Below are 20,216 nucleotides of genomic sequence, written 5' to 3'. Positions count from 1 at the left end.
CTGAGAGCAACAGGCAGCCCAGGGGAAAGGGTTGATGACAAGGGTGGAAGGGAATGAACTGGCCCATGTCCCCTCTTGAGGGTAGTGATAACCTTCGTAACTCATGATTACGTAATTACTTGGAGACTTTCTCCTCTGAAACCACGCTTGAGTCTTCAAGGAGGTGGCCTCGTCCTAGATGAATAGATCAGTGCAGGACACTAAAGTGTGGGAAGATCTGGGCTCAGCCTGTGCCTGTCCACGTGTCCCTATCTGTCCCGTGCATCCTCATTCTGAAGCCCTGTCCTCTCCTGCCAGCTGGTCCTCCTGCTGGGCACCATCTCACGGGGCTCCAGGTACCAGAGATGAGCCCCTATTTCCTCAGTTTCCAAACACACATCAGAGATAGTCAACAGTGACTTGTGGCTCAGTTCTCCCAGAATCCTCTGGTAGCTACATAGAGGCTGTGTGGAGTTGCGGTTAAGAGTACAGTCTGGGGCCGGGCGCGGTGGCTCACGCCTGTAATCCTAGCTCTCTGGGAGGCCGAGGCGGGCGGATTGCTCAAGGTCAGGAGTTCAAAACCAGCCTGAGCAAGAGCGAGACCCCGTCTCTACTATAAAAATAGAAAGAAATTAATTGGCTAACTGATATATATATAAAAAATTAGCCGGGCATGGTGGCGCATGCCTGTAGCCCCAGCTACTCGGGAGGCTGAGGCAGAAGGATCGCTCGAGCCCAGGAGTTTGAGGTTGCTGTGAGCTAGGCTGACGCCACGGCACTCACTCTAGCCTGGGCAACAAAGCGAGACTCTGTCTCAAAAAAAAAAAAAAAAAAAAAAAGAGTACAGTCTGGGAGACCTGGGTTCAAATCCTAGCTCGACCACCTGCTTGCTGTGTGACCCTGGGCAGGTATTTTAACATCTCTAAGCTTCTGCTTCCTCAACTGTGAATTCCTGCCATGGAAGGATATTGTGAGCGCTGACCTTAAAGTGAGACTTTATTCCTTAAACAAATGTTTATTGAACACCTACTATGTATCAGCTCTGTAAACAGGCTTGGGGGATCCAACAGTGGGCAATGTTAGACAAGAGCCCTGCCGTCGTGGAACTTATCAGTCTATTGGAGAAAACTGTCATCAGTTGAATAATCACACAAATAAATGACAAATGTAGTATGTGCTTTGAAGAGAGGGACCTATTAGAGTGTAAATGAGACCCAGCCTAGCCTGGAAAGTCATTGCAGGCTTCGCTGAGAGTGACAGTCTGTGCCGTGTCTCTCCCAGGTGTTGTCACTCTGCACTTCTCTTTCAGGTACCTGGAAGGAAACCACCTCACAGCTGTGCCCAGAGAGCTGTCCGCCCTCCGACACCTGACACTCATGTAAGGAGCCCGGTGCTGGGTGGGACATTTAGTTTTCTCTCCTAGGGTAGCTCAGGAAACCGAGGTGGGGGGTAAGAGAGAATGGTGCTGCAGGCAGACCTGGCATTTCCACACTTTTCTCCCTGGGTGGAGCAGGGCGAGGCAGCTGGGAGTAATGGACCATCCTGATGGTCTTACCCAGTGGGACCCACACACAGAAATACCCAGAGCCTGGCACCATGGGCTACCTGAACCACCTTTCTGCTTGGCTTAGGTGAAGGTGGGTGAGCCCTTGACCTTCCGAGGTCCAAACTGAATTCCTGCACTTCCTCAGTCGCCAGCTCCTTGCAAGCTGTGGCCTTTAGGTCTGCCAAAAGCATAAATGGGCATTTCTTCTTCCAATTTGTTTAGTTCCCCAGAGAATGTCCCAAGGAAGTGGTTCAAACTGAGGATCCTTTAGGTGGTGGTTGCTATTGGCTCCAAGTCTGCCAAGACCCAGGAAAACTCTAGAATAAGGAGCAGGGCTGCTGAGCATGGACATGGCCCAGGAAGCCAGGTGGCCTGTGATCTTTGTCCCTCAGCAGCCTCAACACCCTGTCACGATGGAACCCAGGACAGTGCAAAATCATTCCATGAGCAAGTGGTAATTGAAAGGTGCCCATGTCTACTAGAGCAACAGAGAGCCAGCCCACAAGGGGAAAATGCAAGTTCTTTCAGAATGAAAGAGACTCACCCTGGGGAAAGGAGGGAGCCAACCAAGGAGAGGTGGAAGAAAGCCACCTGTCCTTGGCCTGGATTTCTAGATACTCTGGAATCCAGACTCTGGACGAGGAGTTCTCAACCTTGGAACATGGACATTGGGGGCGGATAATTCTTGGTTGTGGAGGGCTTTCACGGATGTTACAAGATGTTTAACAGCATCCCTGGCCTCTGCCCACTACGTGCCGGTAGCTCTTCCCACCCACCCCGAGTATTGACAACCAAAAATGTCTCAGACATTTCCAAATGCCACCGGGGGAGCAAAAGTGCCCCTAGTTGAAAACCGCTGCTCTAGAGAAATGGTTCTTAACTTCACCTGATTAGAGGAATCATCTGAGCAACTGTTTTGTTAAAAAATACTGATGTTCAAGCTCATGCTAAACCAATTGAATCAGAATATGTGGGCATAGGACCCAGGCATGCGAGGATTTAAAAGCTCCCAGGTGATTCCAATGTGCAGCTAATGTTGCCACTTCTCTGGCTATTTATCCCCGAGGGGGAGCTCGAGGTTGTAGTTGGCAGAGGAGTATACCCCCACCAGCCTCATTCCTCCTAAGAGAGAATCTGATAGAGGGAATAAATGAATGTCAGATGAGAAGAAGTATGGAGGGACAGTGAAAAGAATTAATTGGGAAAAAGTACTAAAATAAGTACTAAAAATGATCATATGTATTATGTTTTGTTGGTAGAATGAAATGGATGAATAGATAGATACATCATTGAATGATTAACTGAGTAAATTAATGGAGGGATTAATGAATAACAATTGCTTGAAAGATTGAATAAGTGCTTGAATGGAAAAATTAACATCTGGATAAATAAGTGGATGGATGGATAGATGGTTGTGTAGGTGGGTAGGCAAATGGGCAGATGAGATAGTGGGACAAATAGGTGAGTGGGTAGATGGTAGATGGGTGAGTGAATGAGTGAGCAGGTGGGTAGATGGATGAATGGGTGAGTGTGTGTGTGGGTGGGTGGGTAGGTGGATGGGTAGATGTGTGGGTAGGTGGGTGAGTAGATGGATAGATAGAAAGATGGGTGGGCAAGTGTGCAGGTAAGTAGGTGGGTAGATAAATAGGCAGGTGCATGGATGTGTGGATGGGTGAGTGAATGTATGGATAGGTTGAAAGATGGATGGGTAGGTGGAAAGATGGATGGATGGATGGATGGATGGATGGATGGATGGATGGATAGATGATAGGTGTGTGTGACACTTGGGAATGGTCTCCTATGGAGTCAGTTAGAGTAAAGCATGACCCTTCTGTTTTACTTTTCCTAGTGACCTGAGCAACAACAGCATCAGTGTGCTGACCAATTACACCTTCAGTAACATGTCTCACCTCTCCACTCTGTGAGTACAGTGTTGACCATGCCCATGGGCCTAGCAGTAGACGGTCACTCTTTCTCTCTGTCCCCCCAGGACTAAGTTCTCTGCTCTAGTGATCCTCGGGGCTAGGGCTGCCCTAGCATAGGGTGGCCCTTAATCATCAGGAGGAAAATGAAGTAAGACAGAACTCCAATGTCTGTGCAGCTAGAGAGGAACTCGCTCCTAATCACCTCTAAAGAAGGCTCTTTGGAATACTTTCTGATTTGTGAATTTTCTCTCCTAGTGGAGGCTTTCCCTACACAATTACATTGTGCTCAGACCCATTTATTTCCCATTAGCTTTGCACGTTGTGAGCACTCACCATGTGACAGGGGAGGGAGGTGATGGACAAGCTGGTTACAGAGCCAGCCGCCGTGGGACCTGGGAGGACACTGGGGAATGAAGCCAGTGAGCTTCCCGGAGTGGCAGGAGAGGTTTCCCTGCACTTATTGTTAGGATGCTCTTGTCAGTATGTTAGAAAGAAGGTAAAGAAACCATGTGCTCTGATGGGTTCACAATGTAAGCAGTGCTCCCATGAGAACAGGAACAGCCAACAGGGTGCGTGCCCCCTTTTCTGCAGGATTCTGAGCTACAACCGGCTGAGATGCATTCCCGTCCACGCCTTCAACGGGCTGCGGTCCCTCCGAGTGCTGTGAGTACCCCAGCGCGCTGGGTTTGGCTTGCACGGTGCTGAGTACCAACAGGAAGAGGACTGAGTGCTTCCCTCTCCCTCTCTCCTTTGCTCAAAGCCACAAATGCACCTCCCCACCCTGCACCCTTGTTTGCTCAGTAGGGTAGAGAGAGCGACCCCTGAGAGTCAGCCATGCCCGGGTGCGGCTCACTTCCTAGACTGGCGGCACCTTGAGCAAACCATTTAACCCCTCTGAGCTTCCGCTGCTTTATATGTAGAATGGGATTAGTATCACCTCCCTTATGAGAATTAGGATATGCAATTATATTCCGCCCTCTGGTATGGAGCACAGTGCGTGGCCCCTAGCCACATTTTGGTGGGCATCCTGTGTACAGTTGTTACTTCTGGGTTCAGAGGGGCGATGCAGTGCTGTGAACCTCTGCTAGGAGACAAAGCTCATGCACCAGAGAATCACAAGCTGGAAACCCAGGGGCTCAGTCCAGTGCACAGACAGCTAGCTATTAGTTAGCAATATTGTAATTGGCTCTTACAATGTCTTTTAAAATAACAAAGTTTTAATAAGCTGTCAATATTTAAATATCAAGAGGTTTCCTACACAAATCCTACTCTGCACCCATGTGCTTTTGGAAAATGGAGAGACCTGGCCATGCTGGGGCCGGGGCCAGGGCCTCGCCGCTGCATTCTCGCGTGGCCGAGCAGCCCTGGGCCCTTGCACAAATATGCAGTCTGCAGCCTTCACAGCCAGCACACCCTTGTCACCCGCAGGGCCCGTCCTACACATGGGTAGCTAAGTGTCTTCTCATCTGTAAAATCAGATAATTATGGTAATTGCCTCTCAGGGTCTTATTAGGAGTAAATGAGATACTGTATGTAAAGCAGTTAGCGCAGCTCTGGCACTGTAAACACTTAACCAGTATTCATTTGTGTGCGGGCATGGTGGCACATGCCTGTAACCCCAGCACTTTGAGAGGCAGAGGCAGGAAGATTGCCTAAGGCCAGGTTGCAGTGATCTATGATGATGCCACTGCATTCTAACCAGGGTGACAGAGCAAGACCTTGTCTTTAAAAAGAAATTAATTAAAAACAATATTCATTTGTTGTTACTATTCTCACATCACAGCTTACTGGCACAAGAAGGCACCACACCGCCATCCCCAATCCTGGACCCAGTTGTCAGCTGATTTTTATGCCTTCCTATCTTCCACCTTTTTTTTTTTTTTTTTTTTTTGAGACAGATCTCACTCTGTTGCCCGGGCTAGCAATGGCATCATCATAGCTCACAGCAACCTCAAACTCCTGGGCTCAAGTGATCCTGCTGCCTCAGCTTCTCAAGTAGCTGGGACTACAGGTGTGCACTACCACACCCGACTATTTTTTTCTGTTTTTTGTAGAGACAGGGTCTTGCTCTTGCTCAGGCTGGTCTCAAACTCCTGGGCTCAAGCAATCCTACCCTCTAGGCCTTCCAGAATGCTAGGATTATAGGTGTGAGCCACCACGCCCAGCCTCCATCTTCCACCTATTTTATTGGCCAGAGAAGATCCTTCAAATGACAGTCCCATGAGAACAGAGATGCCAGATACTCTGCCCCCAAACCTGTCAACTTCTTGCCTTTCTGGACCTTTATAAGTACAATAGTGATCACCATATTTTATGGGACTTTATATGAACATTTCTTCATCCAACCTTTTGCAACAGTGCTGTAATTTTGAGGCAATTATGCCCATTTTAAAGATGGGAAAACTGAGGTCCAGACCGGTCAAGTAACTGGCCAAGGTCTAGCTGTCTAGAGGTTGCAGAATCCAGCCTCCTGACTCAGAGCCCAGGACCCTTCCCAGCACTCAGTAGCAATCGGCAAACAGCACCCAACGAGCTCGTCCATTTCAGAGCCTCCAGGCTGATGTGATTTATTGAGACCCACAAAACACCGGTGTCAGCGACAACTCCCGCCACATGTCATCTGCGCTGTTATTAAAAATCAATTCTCTGGGGGCAAAGAAGTGCCCGCGCTGACAGTGTGCAATCTGTTATTGTCACTTATTTATTATCTACCTTCTCTGGGGAGTTTGAGAATGGAAACATCAGCAGAACCATTTCCCTGTTTCCCTGTTGAACACAACAGGAGATGGGCTCGTCTCGTTGGCCGGGACTGAAGCTGGCCGTGTTCCCCCATCCTTTCCCTCCATCCTCCCCCACCCCACCCCCGCCTCGATTCCAACCTATTGTCTCTCCTTGCAGTCTAACAATTCTGTGCATGGGTTTGCTGCTGGGGTGTCAGGCCTCCCCGTTTTAAAGGAGTCTGTGTGCATACGTTCAGAAAGAGAGTAGTTCTGGTTGGGGCCGTGCAACCTGTAAGAGGGAGAGAAAATGCTTGCCCGTCCCTCTGTCTGCCTGGCCTGTCCAGGCTTGTCCCCTTCCCCAGCACCTTGCTGGCCCATCCAACCCCCACCCAGCACTACAACTATCATGAGCACATCAGCAAGACACATAAACAGACAACCTCCTGGTGCTTGCTCCTTTGCTCCTTGAATTAAGAATAGGCTTTTAGCATCATCATTTTAGAATCATGGGATCTGGTGGATAAAAAGGAATCTTAGAGTTCCTCAGTCCAACCATCCACCTCAGTGGGGAGCAATCATTTTCTGCATAAGGGCCAATTCAGGAAAAATAAAAATGTTTATGGACTATATTTCTTTTATGATATTTGTATCCTTTCTCCCAGTAATTGCACATCTAGGAATTTAGGTTAAAGAATAATCAAAAATGAGGGAATGGTTCTGTGCATTAAGATCTTTGTTGCACTGTTATTTTTAACCTAAAATTTTAAATATTTCCTACAATAGTCACAGTGGGAAAATCTTTAAGGAAACTATGATGCAACCAGTCAACAAAGTGCAATTATTAACAGAAGCAAAGGTGAAAACTTTGCTTAGCAATGTAGGAAAGTGCTTACTGCCTAGTGTCACATGGAGAAATAAACTTAACTTGTAAGTATGTTAAAATTTGTAACTTGTAAACATTTATACCTACAAAGAAACACTGTAAGAGAGCAAATGAAAAAAAAATCGGTGATGGCTATTACTATAAAGTAATTTCTGTAACGAATGAAGGCAAAGTTAAAGGTTACTGAAGATAGTAACATACACATTTACCATTTAGGGTGCTGGGGAAAAGATGGGTTTTTCTGAAATCAGGAATTGTGTTATCTGCAACTGCCTTTGAATATTTGTGTATTCTTTCCTCATTTCTGAAGGGTTTTCTGATTTTGACTAAAATTTCAGAAATGACCAGAAACTGAGGGATGCTGGGTGTCTGGGGCAAGGAGGAGAATGAGCCTCAGCGTTTAGCCATAGGTCCTGTCCAGAAGGTGATCTGGAGAGCAGGAAGGGAGAGCTGAGTGTGGGTGCACGTGTGTGCAAATACATGTGTGTGCATGAGCGCGGGGTAGATACGAATACTTTTCAGAGAACATGACAGGAGGTGATCAGGGAGCCCTGAGTACAAAACATTGTGTGGAAAAATGCTTTTCCTACTTCGCTCCTATTCTAAAAATAGCTAGAAGAGAACATTCTTGTGCACATTCTAGTCCTTCTTCGTAGATCCATGCATTCCCTGGTCATTCCCCCACACCCACTCACGTGCCCTGTGTGTGTGCAGTTCCAAATGTCACTCCCCAGCCCCAGCTGCAGGAGGGCCACCTGGAATTGGTTAGCACTGGGAAGGCAATTTCTGCATGTGCGCAAGGGGGAGCCAGTGGGATTATCATCCATCATGCTCCTATTTTTAGCTCCCAGCCCCTAAAGTAAGATTGTGCTGTTTATTCACATGGAGCTGTTCATCACTGCTCTTCTGATTGTATGAATCCTCCCTACAACATCCCTGCGAAGGGCTTGATTACCTTCCAAGGCAAAGAGCTCACTCCCTTCCCAGACTACCCCATTCCACTTTTGACCAGCTGTTGGACATTAGAAAATTCTTCCAACTAGCCAAAAGGTCGTGACCTCCCAACCATGGTCCAGGCTTGGTCCTTAGGTACTTCCAAAATGAAAATAAATAAATAAAGTTTAAGTGTAGAATTTTAGACATGAAGAGCAAGTCTTGGAAATTTTCCTGTCCAACCTTTTCATTTATAAGATAAGGAGGCAGATTCAGAGAGGTTTAGGACTTGTTCAAGATCATACTCACGTTCATCCTTTCCTGAATGCCTACTGTGGGTTAGTTGCTGTGTTTAACTCTGGGGGAAAAAAATAACCAGTGAATGAAACATAATCATTGCCCTCAGGGAGCTGTTGGTCTAGAAGGGAAAATAGACAAGCAAATAAGCAAGGACAATACAGGGTGACACCTGAGAGAGGAACCATAGCATTGCAGGTGAGAGGCACATAACCCAATCTTGGCCACCCAGAAGACTTCCTGAAAGAGGAGGGTTAATGATCACCACTGACATCCATTAAACCAGGACCATCCTACTGCCTATGGAGCTAAGTCCTTCAGTTACATTATCCTATTGACTCTTCTCCTATGAGGACATATGACAATTATCCCCATTTCTCAGATGAGTAAGCGGGCTGAGCAAGATTGAGTAACTCGCCCAAAGTAACAAAACCAGTAGATAGCAAAGTTGGCATTTGAACACACAACCGTTTGCTCTCAGAATCACTCCTCCATTTTGCTTCCAAAGCTGAGACCCAGAAGCCAGTGGGGATGGGAGTAAAGAATATAAATGGCCTGGACAGAGCCCTGACGTCAGGGAAGGCAGGTGCACTGGGACATTAAGAGAAGCCACAGGTGTGGCGGGAAGAGATGCTGCCAAACAGCCCCGAGGCATAAGCAGAACCAAGGCTGGAACCTTCTATGCATCCCGCCTCCTTCCCCATCGTAGGTTGGCCTCCAATTCTATTCGTACATCTTACAGACTTTCCTTGAAAATTAGAGGGACAGGAGCTATTTTAAAATGAGCTGTTTTTTTCCCTGCTCCAAAAGGCCCATGGTGAGAATGAAAGAGTGGGCTGGAGTGGGAGGCACAGGGGGAAAAGCCATGGCCCGCGGCCACCCTGTGCAAATTCAGTGCATCTCCTCTCCGGTCCTGGACTCAAGTCCTGGCCCTCACCGATCCTTTGAGACGCACGGGCTGCATCCTTTCAGGCTTCTACTCTATGTGGACGCTGAGAAGTCTGGCCCCAAAATACATGCAAGAATGCAGAGGAGTCAGGACCATGATAATAATCACAGCTAGCATGAACGAGTGCTTACCGGGCAGGCCTGAACCCCTGGCATCCTATCTTTCTATCTTCCCAGCTAGCTGGGGAAGTGGTGGACTAGATCTCCCCTGGGTAAAGGGAAAGAAAATTGGTACAAGCCACCTTAAGCATGAAAAGAGAATTTAGGGACTTAGGTAACTGAAGAATTCAGTGGCAGGTAACGGGCTCTAGGGCTGGGTGCAGGTGTTGCAATGACACTGCCAAAAATCTCTCTGCCTCTCGGTCCCACTTTCCTGAGTAGGTTTCAAGAGCAGTCTCTCTCCCCTTAAGGCACAGAGGGTCCTAATGGGCTGGATTTTTACATTCTAGCAGCTCAGCAGTCCCACAAAAGGAAACTGCTTCTGACTTAGTAATTCCAGAGAAAGCCCCAGAAATGTCTCTCCTTGGTCCACTTAGGCCACATGCTCAACCTCAGATGAGTCGCTGTGACTCCAGTTGGCCAGACCTGCGTCACGGCTCCACTAAGGAGGCCAAACCCCTTGAACTAAGAGCTGGGGAGGAGTGACTCCCCAGTAGAAAAGGGAGGAACTGCTACAAGAAAGAGAGCACTGATGCTGAGCAACTCACACCCCCAAACAAGTCTATTGCAAGTGGATAGTAAGAATTCCTTTGTTTCTAAGATGAAAAAACTGAGGCACAGAAAGACTAAGTCAATTGTCCCAGCCCCCACAGCCAGTGAGTGACAGAGGACGGATTCAGACCAAGGCATCCTGACTCTAGAGCCTCATTTCTCAAGCCCCAGGTCCCCTGGGCATGGCTCAGCCTGCTCAGAAGAGAATTCACACACCCACATTTAGGACTAGGATAGTCCCTGCTTTGCATCATACAAACTGTGACCACCTAGGGAATCAGAGACTCAAGGTTCAGGCAGCCTGGACTGAGGGTGGTTATGCCCAATGTTGCCCTAATGACACCCCCGCATTCTGAAATTCCCAAGTCTGCCTTTAATGTCCCCTGAGAGTCAGGAGGGGAGAAGGAGTTCCAAGCACTTGAACATGAGCCACTGGGAGTCCAGTGAGTTGCCAGCCCCAGCCCCAGCCCCTGGGAGGAGTAAGGGAGAGGGGTAGGTGCTAAGTGCTCCCCAGGAGGGCCCATTCACCCCCTCCTCTGGCAGCCCTTAGGAGGATTGTTTGACATGCAAAAGTCCTTCTTTGGGGGCCAAACCAAGCACAAGAACTTTTAGTATAGGCAGATTTGTTTAGTTATCCTAGTAAGTTACAGCTCTGTTGCTCTACAGGTTACAGTGATCTCAGCGCCCCGCTCACGATGAACGGGAGTGTGACTTGTAGGTGTCATGATGCCAAAAGTGCCTTTGGATCATTGGGTGTTTTTATATTAGGGCTTTGTGCCTCTCGGGGGGCTGCGGTTTCATGCAGAAATGATTAACAGTGGTGCCGGGTGCGTTTGTGAAACAGCAAGCAGTCATGAACTCAAGCAAGTCCATGGCAGGCAGGGGCTGGTGTGATTCATAAATAACCTCAGGAATTAGAGACTGAATGATGCTGATAGAAGTGTTTGGAAGTGCATCTCACTCCTTCCTGCTGTCCCAGCGGCCTAAGAAGGGAGGATGACTTTCACCCTGAGAATTTCACCAAGAACTTGTAAGGAGGGAGGAAGAGGAGCTGCTGGTGATGAGGGTGACAACGGAGTGCAGCCACGAGGACATGAGGCCCTGGCCTTAGAGCACTAGGAGACCCCTTTCTAAATTCTTGCTACTGTGGCAGCATCAGCAGCACCCAGGAGCCTGTTGGAAATGCAGAGTCCCAGGCCCACCCCAGACCCGCTAAACCAGACTCTCTGGGAAGCAGGCTCAGGGATTTGCAAGTTACTAGCTTCCAAAGTTCACTCACTATGAGAGTCCCTGTTCTATTATTGAGTGTAATTAAGCTCATGTCTGTATTTCAGCTGAAGATCCAGGGCAGGCTAACTTCAGCTGATAAGAAAAAAAAAAAGAGCAAATTCCTTAGTTATTGTTCTGTTTATACTTGCATCCTCAATGCTAATCATCTCTTTGTTTCGCTAGGGCTCTCTGCCCGAGATAAAGTTGCTAGTCCTTATCCTTAAGAGGGCTGGTGAGCACAGGTGGAGGTGCCCATCAGTCACTGGAGAAGCCTTCCAGTTCCTATGAATTTCCCTCACCTTGCATTTCACAGGCCAGACCCAAAGCGAGTCATCAATTTGGGGATTTTTTTAATGCAGTTGATTAATCCTTTGATGGAGGATGTAATCCATGAACTGTGGATTTGCTCGCATTGTTGCTTGAGCACAGAGCAGTGTTCATTCCATTTTTTTCACGGGCTTACCCTCCAGGCATTTGCTGGAGGATTAGTATACCGCACCCTTTTGCAAGTAGGAAGAGCTCCTAGCTGCCTACACCACAAGGTGGAGAGAGACGCGACTCATACCAAGCGGGTCGCCTGGCTCTTTGGACGTGCTGTCGGGAGATGGACTCAGGTGCACACAAGTGCCAGACCCGTGCATGTGTGTGGCTGATGCCAAACCCCCTCCCCGTGAAGATAAGGGTCTGGCCCCAGGGAATCTACTCGGAAGCTGAGTACCCCCTCCCTCTGTCCCCTAACCTGGGATTGATAGCATTTCTCAATGCACCTAAAAATCTCCTTAGGTAAATACAAAGGGAGCTCATTTATTGAATTCCTTCTTCAATACTAGATATCCTTCACAACCCTTTCACCAATATTAATAATGGTTAATCACTTAGCACTTTGAAAATGCCAGCTCTCTCTATGCGGATTAATGCAACCATAACCTCCTGTGGCAAAACTTTTCATTTTATCCCCATTTTACAATAGAAACTGAGGCACAGAGACGGTAAGTCACTTTACCCACAGTCACACAGCTGGCAGGTGGCAAAGTCAGGGTTTGAATGCACACAGGCCAGCCGCAGAACGTGTGGTCTTAATCACAGTTGTCCACGTGGCCTCTGAAGCTCCAGGGACTCCACTGGGTAGACATGCTTTCCCATTTTTCAGATGCAAAAACAGAGGCCAAGAGAAGTATACGTAACTTATGCAAAGTTCCACAGCTAAAACGGATTGATTTCTGATTCCATCCCAAGTCTATCCCATCTAAAAGTCCACCCTCTTCGTCCCCAAACCCTCTACCCCTCCCTCCCTCCTGCTGAGCTGGGCACAGAGACATCTACGTACCCCCAGCAAAGGGGCGGCAGCTGCTGCTGTTAGCAGGGGGGTGGGGGGGCCTCTGAGTAAAACTGAAGGGTGGCTGGGCCAGGCGGGGAGGCCGAGAGGGTGTGCGAGTTCAGAGTTGTTCCTGGGTGCTGACTTTCTGGCTTGTGCCTTCTGCTTCAGAACCCTCCATGGCAACGACATTTCCAGCGTCCCCGAAGGCTCCTTCAACGACCTCACATCTCTTTCCCATCTGTAAGTAGCCGTGTTTCTCCACAATGTGCATTCGAAACAGGAAAGCATGACAGTGTCAGGGACAGTGTCACCACTGTTACCCTTCTGGTGTGTGTTCTTCTTGCATACGTATTTTACTACAGCGTACCCAGCCTGTGCACATTGCCTTGTTCTCAGCCTCAGCTGCCTTCAAAGGCATTTCGATTGAGTAAACAATGGAAATATAATAAGAATAAGAATTTTTATAAGAATAAGATTCTTTAATAAGAATCAACAGAGGCCGGGCGCGGTGGCTCACGCCTGTAATCCTAGCACTCTGGGAGGCCGAGGCGGGCGGATTGCTCGAGGTCAGGAGTTTGAAACCAGCCTGAGCAAGAGCGAGACCCTGTCTCTACTATAAATAGAAAGAAATTAATTGGCCAACTAATATATATAGAAAAAAAATTAGCCAGGCATGGTGGCGCATGCCTGTAGTCCCAGCTACTCCGGAGACTGAGGCAGGAGGATTGTTTGAGCCCAGGAGTTGGAGGTTGCTGTGAGCTAGGCTGATGCCACGGCACTCACTCTAGCCTGGGCAACAAAGCGAGACTCTGTCTCAAAAAAAAAAAAAAAAAAAGAATCAACAGAAAACACTTAACTATGTGCTAAACACTTTAGATGAATTCTCTCATTTATTTCTTAGAGCAATAAGGCATTTTTATCCCCTTACTATACACGATGAAATTGAAACTGAGAAATGTTAAAGAATTTCTCTAAGAGTTGCACAGCTAGTAAGCGGTAGAGTCCTGGTTCAAATCTCAGTTTGCCTTGACTCTAAAGTATGTATTCTTAACTACTCTGATGTCTGCATCAGGTATTCCCTTCTTATTGTATACAGGGGAAACTGAGGCCCATGAGTAATAGGTGACTAGCTGAAAGTCACTATCAAGTCAGTGAGACAGGGGACAATAACCCAGGTTCCCTAACTCCTAAGCCAGAACTCTCTTCTCTAGATCAGGGAGCTCTACTTTTTTAAAATTATATACCTGTATCAGTGAAATTTTTTGATTTTGTATTCCTATGTATATATTTAATTATTTTCATATTGTGTGCATGTACTATCATACTGATATATATGTATATTATAAAACATTCAAAAATAGAATTGTTAAAAGATATATACACACATATGTGTGTGTGTATTTAAAAACAGGGGTTCTAGTATTTTCTTTCTGGATACTACTTTGGAGATGTCTGCACTGAACCTGCCCCTCCTCCCCTGCAGTTTCAAGCTTAGTGCTCTGAAGCTGCTTCCTAGGCTGCTGGGTACTAGAACCTTCTCTGCAGAGTACATCCTCCAGTAGACCCTTCAGTTGGGCATGACAGCCAATCAGACAGCCAGAGTTCTAGGAAGTTCCCTAGACCCTAGAGAGGCTGGGACAGGGTTGATTGACTCTTACCAGGGTGGGTGAGAGCCACGCCTCCAAAGTGGGGCTTGGTGGGAGGAGGTGAAACATCTACAAGATTGGAAATATACTCTGAGACATTGACCTTGCCCCAGTGGAGACTACTTCTCCTCTAGTCCCCATATCAGACACCCCCAATCTAGCCAAAGTCTGGAGTACAGAGCCTAGGAGTCAAGCTGGGCAGAGGGCCCTGAATTCCTGTTCTGCCTCCTAGGGCGCTGGGAACCAACCCACTCCACTGTGACTGCAGTCTGCGGTGGCTGTCGGAGTGGGTGAAGGCCGGGTACAAGGAGCCTGGCATCGCCCGCTGCAGTAGCCCCGAGCCCATGGCCGACAGGCTCCTGCTCACCACCCCCACCCACCGATTCCAGTGCAAAGGTAGGTGCCGCTCCCACCCACCCTTCTCTGCCCCTCGTGGGGTCTGCTCTGTTTCCAACAGCCTGTCAAAGCGGGCGTCTTCAGCAGGTGTGGCTTCTAAAACCATCACCCTGTCTCTTCCATGGGTCAGACAAAGAGACTCCAATGCTGAGACCAATGTGGACCCACGTCTAAGAGTCCATGTGTCACTCTCCTTACCAAGTCCCTTGGCAGCATTTGTCACATCTCCTCACTGCCTGCTTTCTATACATTTCTTTCCATGGTTAAGGAAATCTTTCATCTGCATTTTTACTGAACATTTACTAGAGTACAAGCATTTCCCCATTTTACTATAACAAACTCTTTGTACATGTGATTTTTATCGATTGCATCATTATTATAACAAACTACTATGGAGTTCTTATGCAACAGGAACTATGTTAAGCATTTTTCAGGTATTATTTTATTTTACTCTCTAATACTGGTATGGGGTAGATTTTAATATTACCCTCATCTTTAAAAATGAGAAAACTGGGGCTTGATCAGGTTAAATGACTTATTAAGATGACTCTGTTGGGAGGATTCCAGGCCTTTCTGATCCCAGAATACATGGTCTTGACCACCAGGCTGTCATATTCCACAACTTGCTTTATCAGTTTCTTGTTTTGAATCTTTATTTTCTTTTTTTCTCACCATTGATGCATGAAGATCTTTCTCTATTTGAAATCACATCCTTAGATAAGATTCAGAGAAAGTACTGAGTCAAAATATATGATCATTGTTAAGGCCTTCATGCATATTACCAAATTGATTTCCAAAACAGATTATAACAAATTTACATTCCCAATAGCACCTTTTGAGTGCCTTTTTCATTAGACTCTGTCATTATTTTCTCTTATTTTGTAATCATTACTAATTCAATAGATTTTTTTAAAATGTCTCCTTTTATTTTGTCTTCAATTATTGGGGAACCTGAATTATTTTGTCAAAAATTTAGTTTTCATTTGGATTACACATTTGTCTGTTAATGTCCTTTGCTCATCTCTTACAGCCTTAATGTTAATTTTGATTTATAGACATGCTTTACCCTCTAAAACCTGAGTGTGTCCCATACTTCTGCTGAAAGCAGAAAAAGATTCCATTGGTTTAAAGCTAATTTTAATTTTCCTCCTCCTGCTTCCAAGATATCCAATCTGACACTAAAGAGGCCCACCTGGGCCTAGAATAGTGTGGCTTTCTATCTTGGCCTCACATTTTGGAAATCACCTGAAGGTCTTCAAGAGTTACTGGTGCCTGGGTCCACCCGCTAGGTTCTGATTCAACTGGCCTAGAGTACAACCTGGGTGTGGGGGTTGCTGAAAGCCCCACAGCTGGCTCTAGTATAAGGCGACCAACTTGTCCTGGGTTTGTCTGGGACCCTCCTGGTTTTAGCACTAAAAGCTCTGTGTCCCAGGAAGCCCCTCAGCCCCAGGCAAACGGGGACAGATTGTCTCCCCATTCTGACGTGCAGCAGACTTGAGCTCCTGGTACAGGTTCTCAACCAAACCTGTTCGCCCGCCCACAAATGGTCACTCACCGGAGTTCATCTCAACCCATCTCCCGGTGGATGGCTGCTAGTCTCGGGATCATTTGCAGGCTAGACATTAAGTAGGGCCTGTTTATCCAGGGCTCATTGTCATTGTCAAAGCTGGCTGCAACAGCAGGACACAGTCCCCTTTGCAAAGCTCTGTGTGGGGACCATGACCTCCCTCCAGCCCTCACAGCTAAAGAAAGCAGGACACAGGTGCCACTGTCACGGAGGCAAGTGTACCTGAGCACAGTTTGCCATCCATCGTCAGCATCACTGCTGTGTCCTCTGGGGCCATCCGTTTCTTATCTCCAGGACTTTGCAGGGAGGACATCTATATATGCCTTTGAACCAAGCATTGTCCCCCCTGCAGCCTGGCACAGACTATTCCATGGGAAGGGGTGTTTGGGGCAGAGAAATGGGAGGTCCGAATGGAGCCTGGGCTCAGAGCTTCCCGGAATATGAAAAGAGATACACAGGGGGTTTCTAATTATGGTGCATTGTTTGCGGATTAGCACCAAAATCGGATCAGGCTAATTACAGTAATTGATTTGACTGCAGAAGTACTTCTGAATGATGTCCCACTGTGATTTTTCCTCACTGGACAATGGCTGAATTAATGGGACTCTAGCTGGACTGGATGTGCTGGCTGGGGAGAGCAGGCTGCCATCTGGGCATGGAGATGGGGAGGGGCTGGCAGCTGCTGGAAGGGACCAGAGCCGAGGGAAGGAGGTACAACTGTGAGTGCACTTGGGACCTGCCATCAGCACTCTGTGTTTTTTCTGCCCAGGGCCAGTGGACATCAACATCGTGGCCAAATGCAATGCCTGCCTCTCCAGCCCGTGCAAGAACAATGGGACTTGCAGCCAGGACCCCGTGGAGCTGTACCGCTGCACCTGCCCCTACAGCTACAAGGTATGGCAGAGGCCCCAGCCCCTAGATTTGTGCCCCAGGGTGGGCACCACGCCCTGCAGACCCTCCCTTCTCCAAGGGCAGCCTGGATAACCACTGCACCCCAAAGTGGCACTTGACAGTGACAGTCCTGTTCTCCTTGGAACTGGCAGGGGCTGCCTGGTCATGTCCCACTCATGCCAATCACAGATGACCCCAGGTAGTCTCAACAGTGATGCCCTGAGATACGGAGGAAAGGTAACTTTTGTGTTGTCTTCATGACACATGGGAAATGAAGTGTCAGACAGCAGAAGTGCTTCCAAATAGAGACATCCCTTGAACCCACTGTCCTGACTTCCCTTCTAAGGGGGTTTCCAGAACCGAGTCCCCGGCCCAACAGTGACCTTAGAATGACCAGCCAGGACACGGGGATGAGGAGTTGAAGGTCCTGGGGTCTACCAAGCCCATCCATGCTGTTGACGGGCTCAGTTCAGCCAGCAAGGAGATGGAGGCCCCAGTTCTCCCCTCTGAGCTCCCCACAAGTCCGGGCTCATTCCAAGACAGTCTTTAGCTCTCTTCTCACCCTGCACCACCCAGAGCACATTGTCCTGCCTCTTGACACCTCTAGTGTATGGACCGTGTGTCTTCTAATGACACCTACAGAGTGTAGACTATGTGCTGAGCACTGTGCTTGGCATTGGACTCCCCTTTTCTTTTTAGACTCCCTGGGAAATCTCTAAAGAAGGTCTTATTCATTCCCATTTTCCAGTTGTGGAAACTAGGCCTCCGACTGTCAAAAGGCCTTGACTCAATGTCCAAAGCTTGTAAGCAGTAGTGTTGGGATTAAGAGCCATATGATTCCAAAGCCCAAGCTTTTTCCCTGGGAGGGTTTCCTGCATAGCTGAGCCCCTCGCTGTGCCTGGCTGGGATCCGCCAAGCTGTGGCTCCACCCTCTTCTGCAGGACCCTCCCAGGTTCCAGCCTTCCAGGACACCCACCCAAATGCGCTGGCAAGCCCCGAGTTCCAAGAGAGCCCCGCAGCCTGATGCATGCTCCTGGTGCAGGCTGAGTGACACTGGGCTGGCACGTCTGGGTGGGTCTCTGTCCCCAGTGGGATGGGGTATGTGTAGAGACAGGCTAGAGAGGCGGCCTCACTCTGGGAAACGAGGCTACCTGGTGTCTTTCGCAGTTGTAGCAATGCTTCTAGCAGATAGTGTCAGAGTGCCACCTATGGGCCTGGGACAAGAGATTCCTTTTGAAGCCAGCCACCCCCAAAGCCTCAAACTTACCACAGAGTCCCAGATCTATACACCCTAAACACACACACACACACACACACACACACAATTATTAGCAAGAGAAGAGATCAAGACACACTTAGGAGGTGCGAATCCTCTGAAACTCCCTTGTGTGGATTCAGTGGAGAAAACTCACGCTGCGGGATTACAGAGAAGCAGGTTCGGATCCAGCTTTGTCATTTACTAGCTGTGTGGCAACGGCCAGTCACCATCTCAGCCTTCCCGTCTACAACCCTGGACCTGCTCACAGGTTCGCTGTGAGAAACAAATGTACGATAACGTATGCAGTACACCTAGGGCCATACCTGGCATTCAGTAAGCGCCTGATAAACTGGCATATTGCTGCCTTTTGCTGTCGCCCTTGCATGCTGGGCCCTCATCTCAGGTTGTGGACGAGGCCATCAGTAGCAGGTGGCATGTTGCTGGTTTCATCAGGGATTAGCAGTCTATAACGCTATGAACTATCAAGGAACTTTATTTGTTCCCCTAGAAACTGTGACATGTAAATTTATAACAGCCCCAGTTCTGTAGATGTATAATCATCTTGGTGACTATAATCACCACGTAAGGGCCAGGCACTCATTTGGACCTTACGTGTTTATTCCCTCCTCTGATTTTCATAATCACCTTATGAGGTGGCTAGTAGCAACCCTATTTTAAAGACAAGGTAAACTTTCACGTTCTGAGTCTTGTTTCGTTCCCTTTAAAGTTGGCCTGAGTCTGCACGTAATGGAGCTCAATTTGAAGTCCAGGCTTCTCCCAACTACCCTTGACCTCACCGTGAACCATGGCCCGACCTGTCAGAGCAATGACAGCATGTGCAGGGCCATCGCAGGATAAGGCCATTTGTTTAGACCTTGTTCCCAGGATTCTGAATATCTTGTCAATTTCAGAAGCATTTGAACAGAGATTTTGACCGTTAAGAAACTGCTGGGCCCAGGCAGGTCTTAGGTACGTGATGATGATGGTGATGATGGTTATGATGAAGGTGATGGTAGTGATGATGATGATGACGATGATAACTGTGACTACAACAGCAACATTAAGAGCCAGCATGTATTGAGTGCCTACTATGTACTGACAGTGCACTAAATGAGGTACACATATTTCTTTGCATACTCTTCATCAAAGCCTGGGGATACATTTCCTAAAATGACCCTCATTTGACAGTTGAAGACACTGAGCACAGTAGGTAAAGGAGTCGAGAGTCAAAGCTCAGAGCCAGCTGCTTCCAGAACCCATGCTGTCGGCCACTGCCTTCACTGCCCGTTGGCAAGCACAGTGATTGCAGGCACTGAGGGTGAGGACCCCTAAGCATTTAGGATGGGACCTGGCTCAGTTTCCAAGATAGAAAAATGTAGAATGTGGCAGTGGAAAGAACACCCGCTGAAGCCTGTGCCTGGCTGATGCATGACCTTGGACAACTCCCACCCTGCTCCTCACCTCAGTTTCCTCACCTGTAAAATGGGCAGGTGGAACAAAAGGGGCCCTTCAATTGTGGGTGCATGACCTGCACACTCCCTGTACTGAGCCTGTTCCTCCTGCTTTCCTTCCCGCCAGGGTTGGAGCCCACTCAGGCGGAGCGACCGAGGCAGTGGTTCTGGGGGCGTCACTAAGTTAACAGCAATCCCCAGACACCCACAAAACCAAGCTCAAAGTTGAGGCATTTGTTTCCCTATTTCCAGATATCTCAGTTTTTCCAGCAACTGGCTGAGTGACCTTGGAAAGCCACAATATTACAAAAAAAGCATAGCAAACACTGTTTCATGTTTGGTAGCAGCTACTGTTAACCTGCTACAGTGCCAGGCCTCTGAGAAGCGGTTCAAACCCATTGTCTCATGTAGGACTCTTAATCATCCTGTGAAATAAGTTTTATTATCCTCTTTTGATAGATGAAAAAACTAAGATCAA

At 47.9% G+C, this 20,216-nt stretch overlaps 1 protein-coding gene across 1 annotated transcript in view; it reads left to right on the top strand.

Moving 5' to 3' along the window:
• The window catches only part of SLIT3 (slit guidance ligand 3), a 586,308-nt gene that overhangs the window by 530,480 nt on the left and 35,612 nt on the right, over window positions 1-20,216 (top strand). Inside the window, exons 21-26 of the mRNA XM_012780961.2 lie at window positions 1,289-1,357; window positions 3,375-3,446; window positions 4,042-4,113; window positions 12,698-12,769; window positions 14,408-14,571; window positions 16,908-17,032. Of these exons, the coding sequence (XP_012636415.2) occupies window positions 1,289-1,357; window positions 3,375-3,446; window positions 4,042-4,113; window positions 12,698-12,769; window positions 14,408-14,571; window positions 16,908-17,032 (574 nt within the window). The remainder of the gene's footprint in view (window positions 1-1,288; window positions 1,358-3,374; window positions 3,447-4,041; window positions 4,114-12,697; window positions 12,770-14,407; window positions 14,572-16,907; window positions 17,033-20,216) is intronic.

Source organism: Microcebus murinus, chromosome 21 (genome assembly GCF_040939455.1).
Source record: "Microcebus murinus isolate Inina chromosome 21, M.murinus_Inina_mat1.0, whole genome shotgun sequence".
Classification (NCBI taxonomy): domain Eukaryota; kingdom Metazoa; phylum Chordata; class Mammalia; order Primates; family Cheirogaleidae; genus Microcebus; species Microcebus murinus.
Note: the sequence above shows the minus strand (reverse complement) of the source record. Positions and strands in the feature narration are given on the sequence as shown.